At 36.1% G+C, this 17,421-nt stretch overlaps 2 protein-coding genes across 3 annotated transcripts; both read left to right on the forward strand.

Annotated features, from left to right (window-relative positions):
- The first annotated feature begins 253 nt into the window (after positions 1-253).
- LOC137243739 (uncharacterized) lies at positions 254-5,001 on the forward strand. 2 transcript variants are annotated; one of them, XM_067771786.1, is made up of 2 exons: positions 254-441; positions 3,932-5,001. In XM_067771786.1, the coding sequence occupies exons 1-2, from the start codon at positions 303-305 to the stop codon at positions 4,657-4,659; spliced, it is 867 nt and encodes a 288-aa protein (XP_067627887.1). In that variant the 5' UTR covers positions 254-302; the 3' UTR covers positions 4,660-5,001. The 2 variants fall into 2 exon arrangements, 1 of the variants encoding a protein (XP_067627887.1); XR_010950595.1 differs by lacking the exon at positions 3,932-5,001 and adding an exon at positions 540-2,369 and having other exon boundaries at positions 306-441.
- A 3,222-nt stretch (positions 5,002-8,223) lies between these two features.
- pit (pitchoune) lies at positions 8,224-11,116 on the forward strand. The gene is made up of 7 exons (XM_067771804.1): positions 8,224-8,418; positions 8,490-8,621; positions 8,839-9,525; positions 9,584-9,885; positions 10,066-10,218; positions 10,321-10,491; positions 10,569-11,116. Exons 1-7 carry the CDS (start codon positions 8,298-8,300, stop codon positions 10,896-10,898), a joined length of 1,896 nt encoding a protein of 631 aa, XP_067627905.1. The 5' UTR covers positions 8,224-8,297; the 3' UTR covers positions 10,899-11,116.
- The last annotated feature ends 6,305 nt before the right edge of the window (positions 11,117-17,421 follow it).

Below are 17,421 nucleotides of genomic sequence, written 5' to 3' on the forward strand. Positions count from 1 at the left end.
TAGTTTAACATAGTGTACAAGTACAAGTGTGTTGACTTATCTGTCAAGCATTCTGACAGGCACTCGCTGGATTCGGAATGACAGCGAATTCAAAATGGAGACCATTACCGAGTGCGCCGGATGATTGAAAAATTGAAAAAGTCGATACGATTGGTAGTCAAAAATGTTGTCGTTGAGACCAAAAATGCGACTCTAGACCTGAGATTTCCATCAGGTGAGCGAGGCTGTTTGTAGTTTTGACGTTTATCGCTTAGTGAACACACTTGGTATAGGTACACTATGTAGTTTAATATATTTACAAAATGCAAATAAACGAGGAACAGCTTATTATTTTAATAAGTAATTATCCCGAACTTTACAATTTACAAAATGAGCATTACATGAATACTACGAGGAAAAACAATATTTGGGCCGAAATCTCAAAGGAAATTGGAGCAGATGGTGAGTAAACTGTTTTTGTTCTTGCGTTTGCATTTTCCGAGAGGTTGCGTTGAATATATCCATGTTTTAGTTAAATAATAAATCATTCACGCTTACAGACAGTTTACAACGAGGGTAATGAATTTGTTGCAACAGGTGATAAACTATAATCAATTGCGCAAGGAGCCAATGAAGACACTAAAGGTTTAATCGTGGTCTTTCCGCTATTATTGTTATGGCTTAAAAAAGCCTTAAAGGTGACAGTGTAATCGAACTTTACACCTAAGACGTTCAAAATTTGCGTTTATTTGTTCGGTGAAGGTACCAGGTCGTGCGAGCTGAAGAAACCAGAAAGTCTGGGAAGATAGCAGTTTATTCTAGAAACTAATTCGTCTATTTGTAGGGAAAAATCAAGAGGAGCACGACGCAAATTGGAAGAGAAGCTCGGCCTTAGATCTCTTCGGAGGTTATCGCGTCTTACATTTATTTTTATTTTATAAATCGTCTATTGGAGGGCCAAGTTCGGTTGCCATTATCGTGCAGCCGTCGGCGCAAGAAACTATAGTTGTTGTTGTAGCAGTGCTTCGCCATCCAATAGGTGTGACCGATCACAAATTGTGATCAATATCCTCTAACGGGAGTCCAAGGAAACTTGCTGTTTCAACAGGGGTGGACCATAATGTGAGGGGTGTTAGAGGTGTTGGTTCCACATTACAATTAAAGAGATGGTTGGTGTCATGTAGGGACACATTGCAAGCAGGGCATACATTTGGTATGTCGGGGTTGATTCTGGATAGGTATAGGTTAACCTGTTACAGTATCCAGATCGAAGTTGAGCTAGAGTCACTCGCCTTGTATAATCTATCTAATCTAATATATATTATAAATGGGAAAGTTTGGATGTTAAGATGTTTGGATGTTTGTCCAGACGTTTGTCTTTGTGACTCAATCACGCAAGAACGGCTGGACGGATTTGTATGAAAGTTGGCACGCATATAACCTAATACGGGTTCATTTGAGGTACCTTCCGGCATCATTGCTAGATGGTTTTCGGGATCCGTCCAGGATCCAATCAGGGTCATTTCGGGACTATTTCGCGACTTATACGGGATCATTTGGTAACCCTTTCGGCATCATTTCTGGATGGTTTTCGGGATCATTTGTGATACCTACCGGCATCATTTCTGGATGGTTTTTGGGATTCGTCCGGGATCCCGTCTTGGTCAATTCGGGAATTTTTCTCGACTAATACGGGATCATTTGCGGACCCTTTCGGCATCATTTCTGTATGGTTTTCGCGATCCGTCGTGGATCCCCTCGGAGCCATTTCGGAACTTTTTCTGGAGTATGTCGGGATAATTTAGGGACCCTTTCTGGATATTTTCTGGATGGTTTTTGAGATCCGCCCGGGAGCCCGTCAGGGTAATTTCGGAACCTTTTCGGGATCATTTTGGAACACCTTCTGGGATCATTTCTGTGTGGTTCTCTGGATACGTCTAGAATCGTGTCGTTGTCATTTCGGGTTTTTTTGGGACTATTCCGGGAACTTTTGGAGACCATTTCGTAGATTTTTCTGAATAATTTCGGAATCATTAGGGATCCTATCAGGTTATCAGCTCATTTAGTTCTTTTTTTTACTCAATTACAAAAATAAAATGCATTAGACAGAAAACAAAATTTTAAACAGATAACTTGATAAGCAGGCTAATGCGAATAGCCCATATATTTAAATTTCTCCTTGCGGACGGGGCCGCGGGTAAAGGCTAGTATTATATAATTAAATATGGATATAAAGTTTTTTACTTTAATATTGTATTTGAATTTATTAATTATATCAAGCCGTTTGGCCAATTTGTGGCATAAAAAATATTATATAATATATAATTAAATATGGATATAAAGTTTTTTACTTTAATATTGTATTTGAATTTATTAAATATATCAAGCCGTTTGGCCAATTTGTGGCATAAAAAATATTATATAATATATAATTAAATATGGATATAAAGTTTTTTACTTTAATATTGTATTTGAATTTATTAAATATATCAAGCCATTTGGCCAATTTGTGGCATAAAAAATATTATATAATATATAATTAAATATGGATATAAAGTTTTTTACTTTAATATTGTATTTGAATTTATTAAATATATCAAGCCGTTTGGCCAATTTGTGGCATAAAAAATATTATATATTATAAAATTAAATATGGATATAAAGTTTTTTACTTTAATATTGTATTTGAATTTATTAAATATATCAAGCCGTTTGACCAATTTGTGGCATAAAAAATATTGTACTTCATTGCGACTGCAGTGTGGAAAATCACCTTATTTCGGCAGTTGTTTCGGAAGCGGCCTATCTCAGAAAACGTTTGAAGAAATCCATATTTCAGATTTTGTTTAAAAGCGCCTTATCTGACCTCAAATTCAATACATTTTGACATTATGCATAAAATCCTGAGATAGGGCGTTTCTGAAACAGCTGCCGAGATAGAACGATTTTATATGGTTAAATTTAGATTAGTTGTTTACATTAGTAATATATTTGAATTTATTAAATAAATTATATAATTTAACTTCGACGAGTTCCTTGTAGTGCAATATCATTCTGCCATGACACGGTTCCTTGAGGTGAATTGAAGTAGTCCTTAAGTTTATCCCGTACCTGTATGGCGTTATTTACAAAATTACCTCCTATACGGGGAAGTCTGTACTGAAGTCTGTACTGAATCATCTCTTAAAAAGTTGTGCAGAGCACAAGTGGCCAGGATGACATTATCTACGTGTTCTGGGCTGAGGCATATTTTTCGATAGTACACTCGAAATTTCTGAGATAAAATTCCGAACGCATTCTCGGAAACTCTTCGGACTCTGCTGTGCCTATAATTATAGACCTTTTTCTTCATTTCGGTTAGTTGTGAGCCAGGATAAGGTCGCATAAGATAGGGTTTCAAAGGGAAAGCTTCGTCACCAACTATAACGTGTGGTATTTCAATGTTAGTTCCTGGCAATTTTTTTGTGCCTGGTATATTCAAACTGTTATTTTCCAGTCGCCTAGCCAAATCTGAACGCGAAAATATACCAGCGTCGCTATTTTTCCCCAAATCGCCTACATTGACATAAATGAATTTGTAGTCTGCGTCTACTAGAGCGAGCAGAACAACAGAAAAGGACTTCTTATAATTGAAGAAGAGGGGGCCCGTTTTTGGGGGAGCGAAAATCTCCACATGTTTTCCATCGAGTGCTCCTATGCAGTTACTATAGTTCCATTTTTCAGAAAATTCCCTTTCTATTTTCTTCCATGTGCTCTCATTAGGTGTTGGCATTACTACTTCTGACAACACGTCCCATAATGCTTTGCAAGTGGAATACACTATATCTGCTACTGTTGAGTTTCCCAATCGAAAAGAAGACGCAATTGTCTTGAATGAATCGCCTGTTGCAAGAAATCTGAAAAAAAAAACAAAGATATAATATGAGTATTGTTTTTTTTTTGTTATTTCTAGAAACTTTATGTAAAGAAAAGTGGAAATCTCTAAGGGATAGCTATTCGAGAAATATTAAAAAACGAAAAGCCAGAAGTGGAGATGGTGCGTCCGCCTGTAAAAGGTGGAAGTATGAGCGTCAGATGAAATTTCTCCGCCCTTATATACAGGAACGACAAACTAAAACAAATTTGCAAAGGTCCGAATCGGCTTATGAGAGCTTTAATGAAGAGCCTTTGCAAGATGACGATACTATAAGCCTACCCCGAACTTCTTCATCGACAACAAGAACATCAACTCCTAGTGCCAAGAAAAGAACTCATCAGTCGCAACCTTCAGTAGCTAGTGTTTTACAAAATTTTTTAACCAGTCGGCAAACAGAAGTACCGCAATCAACAGCAACTGGAAGTCCAATACATTCCTTCTTCAAGGCAATGGCAGACTCCGAATCAGTTTTACCCTTGGACTTGCAATTGAAGGCAAAGAATAAAGTTTTTTCAATTGTGTCAGAAGTGGAAGATGAACATTTAGAAAGGAGCTCAAGGAGTACTCAGCAGGTCTACGATGATCGTTCGCGAAACTCGGCAGATGTACATATTCAACAAGTTGAAGAACGTTGTATTGAGCACCTCGAAGATCCTTACAGTGAATATATTGAAGAGGATCCACGAGTACATGTTCAAGAAGACCCCCAAGTATGTTATGTTGTTGTACCAGGCGGCTATTTAGTCCCACAACGCAACACATAAAATGTTAAATGTAGGGCATGATTTAAATTTGAAAAATATTTCATGCCTATATGACACTACTTCCTTTTCGTGTACTTTTCTTGTATTTTTTTCTAAATTTTTTATCGTGCTCCCTCTTAATACGGCTTCAGTACTGGTGTAAGTGAGTAAACTATGTATATTCAAACAAAGAAAATACAAGAAAAATACAATATGTTTGTTAAAAACAAATCAGCCAGATTGAATTTCGTTAGGGTTTGTGCCATTTTAACAACCAAAAATTTATTTTTTTTTTGGAAAAATTTGTGCATAAATACAAAAGGAAAATCAAAGTCCTGGAGAAGTCATTTAAACCAAAAAGGAATCCATAATTTTCACTCATTATTTTCTTTTGTTTTATTGTGAAGAAACTTCACGAAAAATAAAATTTTCAAAATGAACAAAAACATGTTTCGCTCATTTATTTTGTGTGTAATGTTGGTCTCGTCTTCGCATATGAGTTATTGTTATTGTAATTTGCTTTTCCGATAAAGTTTCGTCCGCTTTTCTAGTTTGGAATCAAAGACATATTCATATACGGCCTTATTAACCAAACCTTATTAATCAAAACAAGAAAGCATAAAAAAATTTCGTAATTGTAGCAGCATAAGTATGACAAGAAAAAATTTTAATTTAAAAGCATTCAGGCTGGGTGCTAGTTCGCCTAAATTGTAGGAACCTGAACTAATATCCCACTGAAAATTTCCAGCACTGTCATAACTTAGGAAAAAATCTATCGAAACTGTTCGAGTTTACTTGACAGTTTATATTGTTAGCTTTTAGGAAAATTTAAAAATTTGCAGTGTATTTGCGTATTTGTTGGCGCTGTTGTAAATTTATTAAAATATTGGTAACGTTTTACAAGACATGGTTTTCTGTTCAAAGAAAAACTATGAATCGGGCCCCCATTTTCAATATTCCCGGCGTTATTTTTCATAAACATTTGGTATTGCGGCGTTTATAAAACATTACCCAAATATTTCATTGTGCTACCCAACTGTAACGTTTCCGGTTGATATCCCTTCTTGCCTTTTGACATAGATATTCTCCGATTCTGTCAAGCTTATTTGGCGAGCTGAGCTAGTAAAATGTTAACTTCTTCATGTTTGACTTAACAAGACTATCCTTCGGATTAACTGGAAATATATTATCTACAAGCCGTTTGTAGCGGTGATTTCTGTCGAAAGATATATAAAAAAAACAGAAAACGATCCCAAGAGGGTCCGAAATATGGGGCCCTATCCATAGTTTTTGCACAGAACACCTTTTCGCGTTGGCGGCTTTCGACCGCGATTTAAAAAAAATAAGGTAAAAGTCTAGTTGAGGGGTCGACTGCTAATACGCGTCCAAAATTATCGAAAAAGGTGTCAAACGACGCGTCTTGACATCAGTATTAATAATCCGAAGGTAATAAATAAAACTTTTAACTTGTTCAATAAATGTTAACGAAAAACCGAAAAATTACCCCGGGTCCTTCCGAAACGTGGGTGCGATCCATAACCTAGGACTGGACCATATACTCCAGCTCAGCATGACATCAGAGTAATCCATGGAGTACCCACATGAATAAACATCGTGTAGTGAATACAATCGTTAAAAACGATCAATGATGGGCTTACAATATGTTCGTGTAGAAACATGAGTTGGTTCATTGCTGCATTACAGTGGAGTATAATGCCAAGTACTCCAGTATGACACAAGTGGACCACATCATCCAACCATTTTTGCAGGGTAGTATTTTTGCGCTAAACACCTTTTTGCGTTGGCTTCCTTTAGCCTCGCTTATAAGAAATCACCCTGGCAGGTCCACCAATGGAGTGGGATCAAAAATAAATCCGTGCAAAATCCCTTTGTACACAAAATTTTTTTTCAGTGCACAACAACATGACAACAGCCACATGAAAATCACCAAGAAAAATTCCAAGCATAACTTACCTCAAGGTTACCATTAGTCTTTCTTCCGGACATATCGCTCTTCTAAAAAAGGTGCCCTCTTTTTTAATGTGAGGCAGCATTAAGGCTAACAATTTTTTAAACTTCTCTTCCGTCATGCGAAAGTAAGTGTAGAATTTTGCACCATCTTTTTTTAATCTTGGCAAAAGAGTGTGGAACTCACCTTCCTCATATCTTGAGGATGAGATGTCGTGCAACCATAACCGCGGTCTTTTTCTTTTCCTTTCCTCTTCCTCGCACAAAAACGAAATAATTAAAGCTTCAAAAACTGTGTCGTCCATTTTGTTTTTTTGTTTTGGGGGTTTTGGGAATTGAATCGTTCAATTCCAAAGATGGCAAGAGGACCTTAAATTGCCCCTTAAATCGCCAGGTTAACAAACGAATAAGGGTAATATACCAGCAACATTTAGACGTGCCCAAGCAGCTAACACATATCGCAAAGTAAAATCCCGTAGCACAAATTTTTTCCTTGTATATGGCTTGTTGTGCTTTATCAAGATTTGTAATTCTTCGGAAATTATATTAATATATAATTAGGGTATTTCAATCCCGTTACTTGCACTTTTTGTCCTTTGTGGAATTATATGTATGTTTTCACAAATTATACGTTATCCATTGCTTGGTAAAATCACTACAAAAAACGATGTTTCTGCTTCGACGGTATACTTGCGAGTGTCTTCCATTTTGCAAACAAAAATAAACTCAAACTTTTGCCGCAATTTGTCGCTCGATTGCCGCTTAATGTGAATTGCCAAATTTGTCGTACTGTGAGGCGCCGCTGCCACTACATGTCGCGCCGCTTAGTGTGCACGCACCTTTAATCGATTACATTCCTTTCCATAAGGTAGGTTCGATCAGCTGATTTATCTGGTTATGGCTTTATGGTTATAAGTCATCATTAATTCGCCCTTGAATCAAAATGTATCCAAAACAATATAAATCTACAAAACGTTAATAAATTCTCCAACTGAAATATTTTTAGGTTATGTATGTATATGGCGAAAAACCAAAAACCAATTGGTTCGCTATGGAATGGTTATGGCTTTAGCTTTATGGTATGGTACCATTAATCGATTACATTGATTTCCATAAGGTTGGTTCGATCAGCTGTTTTATCTGGTTATGGATAAGTCTCCATTAATTGGCCCTTAAGGCACTGTCAAAGCGTTTTATGTTTTCATAACAAACATTGTGAATCAAACTGAGTGTGATATCTTCTGCATAGACGTCAAAATTCCAAAGTGATTGGATCACATGATTTGTAATTGGCTATCGTTGTCTCATTCTGTACCTCTTTCTATCACCCGCTGAAGATAGCCGGCCCTATGCGCCGCCATATTGAACACCCTGTCAAAACGCTAAAAAGTAGCCATATTGAACATCCTGTCAGGCAGTTGACAGTTAGGATATCACACTTAGTTTGATTCACAATGATAACAAACACATTAAAATGTCGAAAATAGGCGAATACATCCGCAAAGTGAATGTAGCGTAAAAAACATCAACTGCTGTATTTGCGGAAAGCGTTCATTGTGAAGCAAACTATCGATAATGTCATCGATTATTTTTCATCTCTATTAACGGTTGTCAAAATTCAGACACGTGTGATTGGTCTATTGTATTTTGTTAAGCGTTTTATTTAGTTTTTTGCAAAGAAAGGATTAAACATGTCTATACGAGAGAGATTGTTAATACAAAAGATAAAAAAACGTGAGAAAATGAAGAAAGTTCTGGCAGCCAAGAAAGGGAAAACGCTTCTGGCCAAGCATGCAAATTCCTTTGAAGCAGGTAAGCACTTGTGTTTATTGTAATATCCACCGATTTGTTTTTAACGTATTGCTTTAATTGTAATTTCGCAGAAGAAATGGATAATGACTTCCAGGAGGCCCCTGCACCTCTGGCCAAGAAAGCAAAAGTCTCGAAGAAGAAACAGCAGCGCCAAATAGAAGTGGTAAACTCAGATTCCGAAAGTGAGGAGGATCAAGAGCAAGGTATTCACATTATTGCAGATAAGACATTGTATAATGCTATATTTGTAGTGATGAAATCTAAGGCGAATTTGAGGCTTTCTTAAAGCGAGTTAATGTTTTAAAGGAGTCATGCATATGAAATAAGCTTTATATACTGAAGTCTCCCTATGTTATAAAAGATTCTAAACATTTAAAACATCAACTAACCAAACACTTGTATTCGTTTTTCACTAATCAGATAATGAAGAGTGTATCAACAAAGAAGATGAAGAACACGAACAAACAAAAAGTGTTCAAAAACATTCAAAAAACAAGCAACGTGGACAAAATTCAAACGAAATATCTAGCAATAAAGAGCAAGTACCAGCAGCACGAAATCCAAATGATCGCTCCTTTGCTTCACTCAAAGGTAGTGTGTCCGAAGCTACCTTAAAAGCGATCGAAGAAATGGGCTTTACAGAAATGACCGAAATACAAGCTAAATCCTTGCCACCATTGTTAGAAGGGCGTGATTTAGTAGGTGCTGCTAAGACAGGTTCAGGCAAAACCCTAGCTTTTCTTATACCAGCTGTAGAACTAATTAACAAATTGCGTTTTATGCCACGAAACGGCACTGGAGTGATTATTATATCACCAACAAGAGAATTGTCGATGCAAACGTTTGGTGTGCTTAAAGAGTTAATGGCGCATCACAATCATACTTATGGTTTAGTGATGGGTGGTTCAAATCGTCAGGTAGAGAGTGAAAAACTAGGCAGAGGTATTAACATATTAGTAGCTACACCAGGTCGCTTGCTGGATCACTTGCAAAATTCACCTGATTTTCTATATAAAAATCTGCAGTGCTTGATAGTTGACGAGGTGGACCGAATATTAGAAATTGGATTTGAAGAAGAGCTGAAGCAAATTGTTAATCTGCTGCCAAGTAATGAATTAAGCTAGTAAAAAATAAATGAATGATTTATAGATTAACTTTTTTCCAGAACGTCGCCAAACTATGCTGTTTTCAGCTACACAAACAGAAAAAATTCAAGCGCTTTCGAAATTGGCATTAAAAAAGGAACCTTTCTATGTTGGTGTAAATGATCATGAAGAGGTAGCAACTGTTAGCGGCTTGGAACAAGGTTACATCGTATGTCCTTCGGAAAAACGTTTACTTGTTCTTTTTACTTTTCTTAAAAAGAATCGTAGGAAGAAGATAATGGTATTTTTCTCTTCCTGCATGTCTGTCAAATATCATCACGAATTATTTAATTATATTGATTTACCGGTGATGTCTATACATGTAAGTTAAACATAATGGGCCATCAAATAAAATAGGTTGCAGCTTTTTTAACAGATAGCTCATAGAAAACTATGTAAAAAAGCTGTAACTAAATTTCAGAACTATTTTATTTCGACTATGACTATGCGCCATTACCATTAAATATACGTATTGCTTGATTTTGAATTTTTTCAACTTCAGGGTAAACAAAAGCAAACAAAACGTACGACCACATTCTTCCAATTTTGCAACGCATTTGAGGGCGTTTTACTATGTACAGATGTGGCGGCCCGTGGATTGGACATTCCGCAAGTAGATTGGATAGTGCAATATGATCCACCAGATGATCCAAAAGTAAGATTGCAGTTAAAAAATATTCCTAATTTTATTTTAATTAAAAGTGGTAGAAATTGTAGGCTCAATCACTAATTTTTGTTCTTGACATATTTTTTTTAGGAATACATTCATCGCGTTGGTCGTACTGCGCGTGGTACCGGCAGCTCCGGTCATGCTTTACTTTTGTTACGCCCAGAAGAATTGGGATTTTTGCGTTATTTAAAAGCAGCCAAAGTGCCACTCAATGAGTTTGAATTTTCCTGGTCGAAAATTGCAGATATTCAATTACAGGTAAGTAAGTCTTGTATACCAAAAATTATTTTAAATAACCAGTGCATAAAAAATAAATATAAATATCCTATCCGCAGTTGGAGAAACTTATTTCCAAAAATTATTTCCTCAACCAATCTGCCAAGGAGGCTTTTAAGGCTTATGTACGTGCTTACGATTCACATCAATTGAAAACAATATTCGATATTAATACTTTAGACTTGCAAGCAGTAGCGAAAAGTTTCGGTTTCTTAGTGCCACCTGTGGTGGATCTTAAAGTCGGTGCAAAGCGCAAACGTCCAGAGAAACGTGTAGGCGGTGGCGGATTCGGTTACTATAAACAAATGAATGACGAAACCCCAAAACAGCGTGTTTTCAAGCAAATTAGTCGTGACCAATTGAATAAGAAGAAACATTTTATGCGATGAATTTTTTTAAGAAAACAGTGTTAATTAGATAGTTTTATTGAAATTATGGTATTTTTATTTTATTTCAAAATAAGAATTCCTAACGTATAAATATTTTTTGAAATAAAATATGTATTTAAAATATATAAATTTCACTTTCAAAATTCTACTGATTAATATCTTAGAATGAAATTAAACAATAAAATTGATTTTCATTGCGAACAGGACGTAAGCACGCCCACATGGCGTTTAATTTAAATTAACGTTCAATTACGAACTTTTAATAAAAACGAGGAAGGTTTATTTACAAGGACCATCAGGTTGATCTCTACACCGTAGAACTCCAGGAAACCAAACTTCAACACTGACTCATACTCACGGTACCTCAATAGATCTGGATACCGAGAGATTAAGTTTACTTACGAAAGTTCTCGCTCTGTATTTGTTAACTATTATTATGCTCGAAATATGGAAACAAAGTGCCCGCCGACATCTTATCGTGTGAATTCTTTCACCTGAAGTTGAAGAAGTTAATTCCAGCATAAAATGTGATGGTACAATGGCCGACGGATTGTTGTTGTTGTTGTAGCGATAAGGTTTCTCCCCGAAGGCTTTGGGGAGTGTTATCGATGTGTTGGTCCTTTGCCGGATACAGGTCCGGTACGCTCTGGCAACAGCACCATTAAGGTGCTAGCCCGACCATCTCGGGAACGATTTATATGTCCACATTAAACCTTCAGGGCATCCCTCCCTCCCCACCCCCAAGTTCCATGAAGAGCTTGGAGTCGCCAGAGCCTCGTCTGTTAGTGAAACTGGATTCGCCGCGGATGGGTGAGGTTGACAATTGGATTTGGAGAAGCTATATATTGCGCTGGCAACCTGAAAGTGTTGCGCTACACAGCCCCTTATATCTGGTAATGTAATCGCCTCTTACGACAGGCATACCTACCGCGGGTATATTCTGACCCCCTAACCCGCTGGGGGATCCGTTCGAGGTGTGGTGGGAGCCTAGTTCTAGACTCGTTTAAGCTATGTAAGTACACGACAAAACTGGGCGAAAAGGGCAAATGCATTTGAGAGAAGAATAAATTAAAAACAGAAAGGGTTGATGTATTTCAGAATTACTAAAAAATATGTACCTGTTTTTTCTTAATTTTGCAAATCTATATACGTATAAATGAACTGATGTGTGTTAGTCTCGAATTTTCTCAAATGACCCTTAATTTTTATAATTATTTAAATTTTCTGCAATTTTTTTAAATTTCTGTTAATTTTTTTTTAATTTTCTTAACTCATCACAATATTCTTTTCTAAATTTCCTTATTTTTCTTAGCTAGTTATACAAATTTTTCTTATTACCGCTGATGATAAACCGTCAGGGGTTTTGAAATAGTCTGCTAAAAGGTATATGAACTTAGTTTTTTTCCAATTTACTAATTTCTGTACATATATAATAATTTAACATAAAATAACTTGTGAACATTTTACAAAAATAATAAACGTAAAAAATTCTAGTACTTTTTTCTAAACTTTTTCCAATTCATTTAAAGTTTTTCTTAATTTTCTTAAAAGTTCTTTTTTTCTAAATTTTTTTAGCTTTTATTCTCCATTATTCTTAATTTCATTAAATTGTCTTTATTTCCCCTAATTTTCTTATACTCGTATATTGTATTATATTTTTTTCCAGGTTCGGTTCGAGCTCAAGGCCAGAAAAATAAATTTTATGATTGTTATTGTTCTTTTTTTTTATTTTTCTATAATAGGAAATTGTTTTTTATTTTTGGAATAGAAGGTAGAAAGTTTTTTTGAGACACCTGCCATAGCTTCGCAGATATATCCATTTTGAAAGTTGCTAAGCCTTCATCATCAGTACGCTTTAGGCACGCTGCTCTAGGCATTTAGCGTACTGATGATGAAGGCTTAGCAACCTTCTAAGTGGATCTATCTGTGCAACTATGGCAGGTGTCTGAAAAATTTTCTATCTTCTCTTTCAAACATAAAAAAATTTTTTTAAATATAGAAAGATTAAAAAAAAAAAACAACTATCATACAAATTATTGTTCTGGCTTGGAGCTCGAATAGAACCTGGAATTATCAATAGGCCGATAAAACAAAAACAATTGTTATATTTTTATACTCAGTTGAGCAGAGCTCACAGAGTATATTAACTTTGATTGGATAACGGTTGGTTGTACAGGTATAAAGGAATCGAGATAGATATAGACTTCCATATATCAAAATCATCAGTATCGAAAAAAAATTCGATTGAGCCATGTCCGTCCGTCCGTCCGTCCGTCTGTCCGTTAACACGATAACTTGAGTAAATTTTGAGGTATCTTGATGAAATTTGGTATGTAGGTTCCTGGGCATTCATCTCAGATCGCTATTTAAAATGAACGATATCGGACAATAACCACGCCCACTTTTTGATATCGAAAATTTCGAAAAATCGAAAAAGTGCGATAATTCATTACCAAATGTGGATTAAGCAATGAAACTTGGTAGGTGAGTTGAACTTATGACGCAGAATAGAAAACTAGTAAAATTTTGGACAATGGGCGTGGCACCGCCCACTTTAAAAAGAAGGTAATTTAGAAGTTTTGCAAGCTGTAATTTGGCAGTCGTTGAAGATATCATGATGAAATTTGGCAGGAACGTTACTCTTATTACTATATGTCTGCTTAATAAAAATTAGCGAAATCGGAGAACGACCACGCCCACTTTTTAAAAAAAAAATTTTTTTAATTCAAATTTTAAAAGAAAAGTTAATATCTTTACAGTATATAAGTAAATTATGTTAACATTCAACTCCAGTAATGATATGGTGCAACAAAATACAAAAATAAAAGAAAATTTCAAAATAGGCGTGGCTCCGCCCTTTTTCATTTAATTTGTCTAGGATACTTTTAATGCCATAAGTCGAACAAAAATTTACCAATCCTTGTGAAATTTGGTAGAGGCTTAGATTCTAGGACGTTAACTGTTCTCTGTGAAAAACGGCGAAATCGGTTGAAGCCACGCCCAGTTTTTATACACAGTCGACCGTCTGTCCTTGCGCTCGGCCGTTAACACGATAAATTGAGCAAAAATCGATATATCTTTACTAAACTCAGTTCACGTACTTATCTTAACTCACTTTGTATTGGTGTAAAAAATGGCCGAAATCCGACTATGACCACGCCCACTTTTTCGATATCGAAAATTACGAAAAATGAAAAAAATGCAATAATTATATACCAAATACGAAAAAAGGGATGAAACATGGTAATTGTATTGGTCTATTGACGCAAAATATAACTTTAGAAAAAAACCTTGTAAAATGGGTGTGACACCTGCCATATTAAATAGAAGAAAATGAAAAAGTTTTGCAGGCCGAAATCAAAAGCACTTGGAATCTTGGAAGGAATACTGTTCGTGGTATTACATATATAAATAAATTAGCGGTACCCGAAAGATGATGTTCTGGATCACCCTGGTCCACATTTTGGTCGATATCTCGAAAACGGCTTCACATATACAACCAAGGGCCACTCCCTTTTAAAACCCTCATTAATACCTTTAATTTGATACCCATATCGTACAAACACATTCTAGAGTCACCCCTGGTCCACGTTTATGGCGATATCTCGAAAAGGCGTTCACATATAGAACTAAGGCCCACTCCTTTTTAAAATACTCATTAACACCTTTCATTTGACACCCATATCGTACAAAAAAATTCTATAGTCACCCCTGGCCCACCTTTACGGCGATATTTCGAAAAGGCGTCCACCTATAGAAGTAAGGCCCACGCCCTTTCAAAATACTCATTAACACCTTTCATTTGATACCCATATAGTACAAACAAATTCTAGAGTCACCCCTGGTCCACCTTTATGGCGATATTTCGAAAAGGCGTCCACCTATAGAACTAAGGCCCACGCCCTTTTAAAATACTCACAAACACCTTTCATTTGATACCCATATAGTACAAACAAATTCTAGAGTCACCCCTGGTCCACGTTTATGGCGATATCTCGAAAAGGCGTCCACATATAGAACTAAGGCCCACTCCTTTTTAAAATACTCATTAACACCTTTCATTTGATACCCATATCGTACAAACAAATTCTAGAGTCACCCCTGGTCCACGTTTATGGCGATATCTCGAAAAGGCATCCACCTATAGATCTAAGGCCCACTCCCTTTTAAAATATTCATTAACACCTTTCATTTGATACCCATATAGTACAAACAAATTCTAGAGTCACCCCTAGTCCACGTTTATGGCGATATCTCGAAATGGCGTCCACATATAGAACTAAGGCCCACTCCTTTTTAAAATACTCATTAACACCTTTCATTTGATACCCATATCGTACAAACAAATTCTACAGTCACCCCTGGTCCACCTTTATGGCGATATTTCGAAAAGGCGTCCACCTATAGTACTAAGGCCCTCGCCCTTTTAAAATACTCATTAACACCTTTCATTTGATACCTATATCGTACAAACAAATTCTAGAGTCACCCCTGGTCCACATTTATGGCGATATTTCGAAAAGGCGTCCACCTATAGAACTAAGGCCCGCTCCCTTTTAAAACATTTATTAACACCTTTCGTTTGATACCCATATTGTACAAACGCATTCTAGAGTCAACCCTGGTCCATTTTTATAACGATATTCCGAAAAGGCGTCCACGTATAGAACTAAGGCCCACTCCCTTTCAAAATACTCATTAACACCTTTCATTTGATACCCATATAGTACAAACAAATTCTAGAGCCACCCTTGGTCCACCTTTATGGCGATATCTCGAAAAGACGTCCATCTATAGAACTTAGGCCCACGCCCTCTTAAAATACTCTTTAACACATTTGATTTGATACCCATATCGTACAAAATAAATTCTAGACTCACCCCTGGTCCACCTTTATGGCGATATCTCGAAAAGGCGTACACCTATAGAACTTAGGCCCACTCCCTTTTAAAATTATCATTAACACATTTGATTTGATACCCATATCGTACAAACAAATTCTAGAGTCAGGCCTGGTCCACCTTTATGGCGATATCCCTAAATGGCGTCCATCTATAGAACGATGGCCCACTTCCTCTTAAAATACTCTTTAATACCTTCCATTTGATACACATGTCATACAAACACATTCCAGGGTTACCCTAGGTTCATTTTCCTACATGGTGATTTTCCCTTATGTTGTCACCATAGCTCTCAACTGAGTATGTAATGTTCGGTTACACCCGAACTTAGCCTTCCTTACTTGTTCTATATACATTTTTCAGAATTATCTTAAATGTTGCTCAAATTTTCTTAATTTTTTAAATACATATTCGCAATTTTTTAAATTGTGCAAAATTTTTTTTTTTAAATTTTATAAATTTTTTTTATTTTGTCGCCATTTTCTTATATTTTTTTTAAATTTTCGTAGTTTCGTTTGCTTATTATTATACTCAGTTGAGCAGAGCTCACAAGAGTATATTAACTTTGATTGGATAACGGTTGGTTGTACAGGTATAAAGGAATCGAGATAGATATAGACTTCCATATATCAAAATCATCAGTATCGAAAAAAAATTCGATTGAGCCATGTCCGTCCGTCCGTCTATCCCTTAACACGATAACTTGAGTAAATTTTGAGGTATCTTGATGAAATTTGGTACGTAGGTTCCTGGACACTCATCTCAGATCGCTATTTAAAATGAACGATATCGGACAATAACCACGCCCACTTTTTCGATATCGAAAATTTCGAAAAATCGAAAAAGTGCGATAATTCATTACCAAATACGGATAAAGCGATGAAACTTGGTAGGTGAGTTGAGCTTATGACGCACAATAGAAAACTAGTAAAATTTTGGACAATGGGCGCGGCACCGCCCACTTTTAAAAGAAGGTAATTTGGAAGTTTTGCAAGCTGTAGTTTGGCAGTCGTTGAAGATATCATGATGAAATTTGGCAGGAACGTTACTCTTATTACTATATGTCTGCTTAATAAAAATTAGCAAAATCGGAGAACGACCACGCCCACTTTTAAAAAATTTTTTTTTTAAATTCAAATTTTAAAAGAAAAGTTAATATCTTTACAGTATATAAGTAAATTATGTCAACATTCAACTCCAGTAATGATATGTTGCAACAAAATACAAAAATAAAAGAAAATTTGCAAATGGGCGTGGCTCCGCCCTTTTTCATTTAATTTGTCTAGGATACTTTTAATGCCATAAGTCGAACAAAAATTTACCAATCCTTGTGAAATTTGGTAGAGGCTTAGATTCTAGGACGATAACTGTTTTCTGTGAAAAAGGGCGAAATCGGTTGAAGCCACGCCCAGTTTTTATACACAGTCGACCGTCTCCCTTCCGCTCGGCCGTTAACACGATAACTTGAGCAAAAATCGATATATCTTTACTAAACTCAGTTCATGTACTTATCTGAACTCACTTTGTATTGGTGTAAAAAATGGCCGAAATCCGACTATGACCACGCCCACTTTTTCGATATCGAAAATTACGAAACATTAAAAAAATGCCATAATTATATA

The sequence above is a fragment of the Eurosta solidaginis genome, chromosome 1, assembly GCF_040869045.1.
Source record: "Eurosta solidaginis isolate ZX-2024a chromosome 1, ASM4086904v1, whole genome shotgun sequence".
Classification (NCBI taxonomy): domain Eukaryota; kingdom Metazoa; phylum Arthropoda; class Insecta; order Diptera; family Tephritidae; genus Eurosta; species Eurosta solidaginis.

Coding starts and splice junctions, on each gene's coding strand:
- LOC137243739 (XM_067771786.1), top strand. CDS start 303: ATGCAAATAAACGAGGAACAGCTTATTATTTTAATAAGTAATTATCCC. Junction 442..3,931: donor AAAGGAAATTGGAGCAGATG/GTGAGTAAACTG, acceptor TGTTATTTCTAG/AAACTTTATGTAAAGAAAAG.
- pit (XM_067771804.1), top strand. CDS start 8,298: ATGTCTATACGAGAGAGATTGTTAATACAAAAGATAAAAAAACGTGAG. Junction 8,419..8,489: donor TGCAAATTCCTTTGAAGCAG/GTAAGCACTTGT, acceptor GTAATTTCGCAG/AAGAAATGGATAATGACTTC. Junction 10,492..10,568: donor TTGCAGATATTCAATTACAG/GTAAGTAAGTCT, acceptor TCCTATCCGCAG/TTGGAGAAACTTATTTCCAA.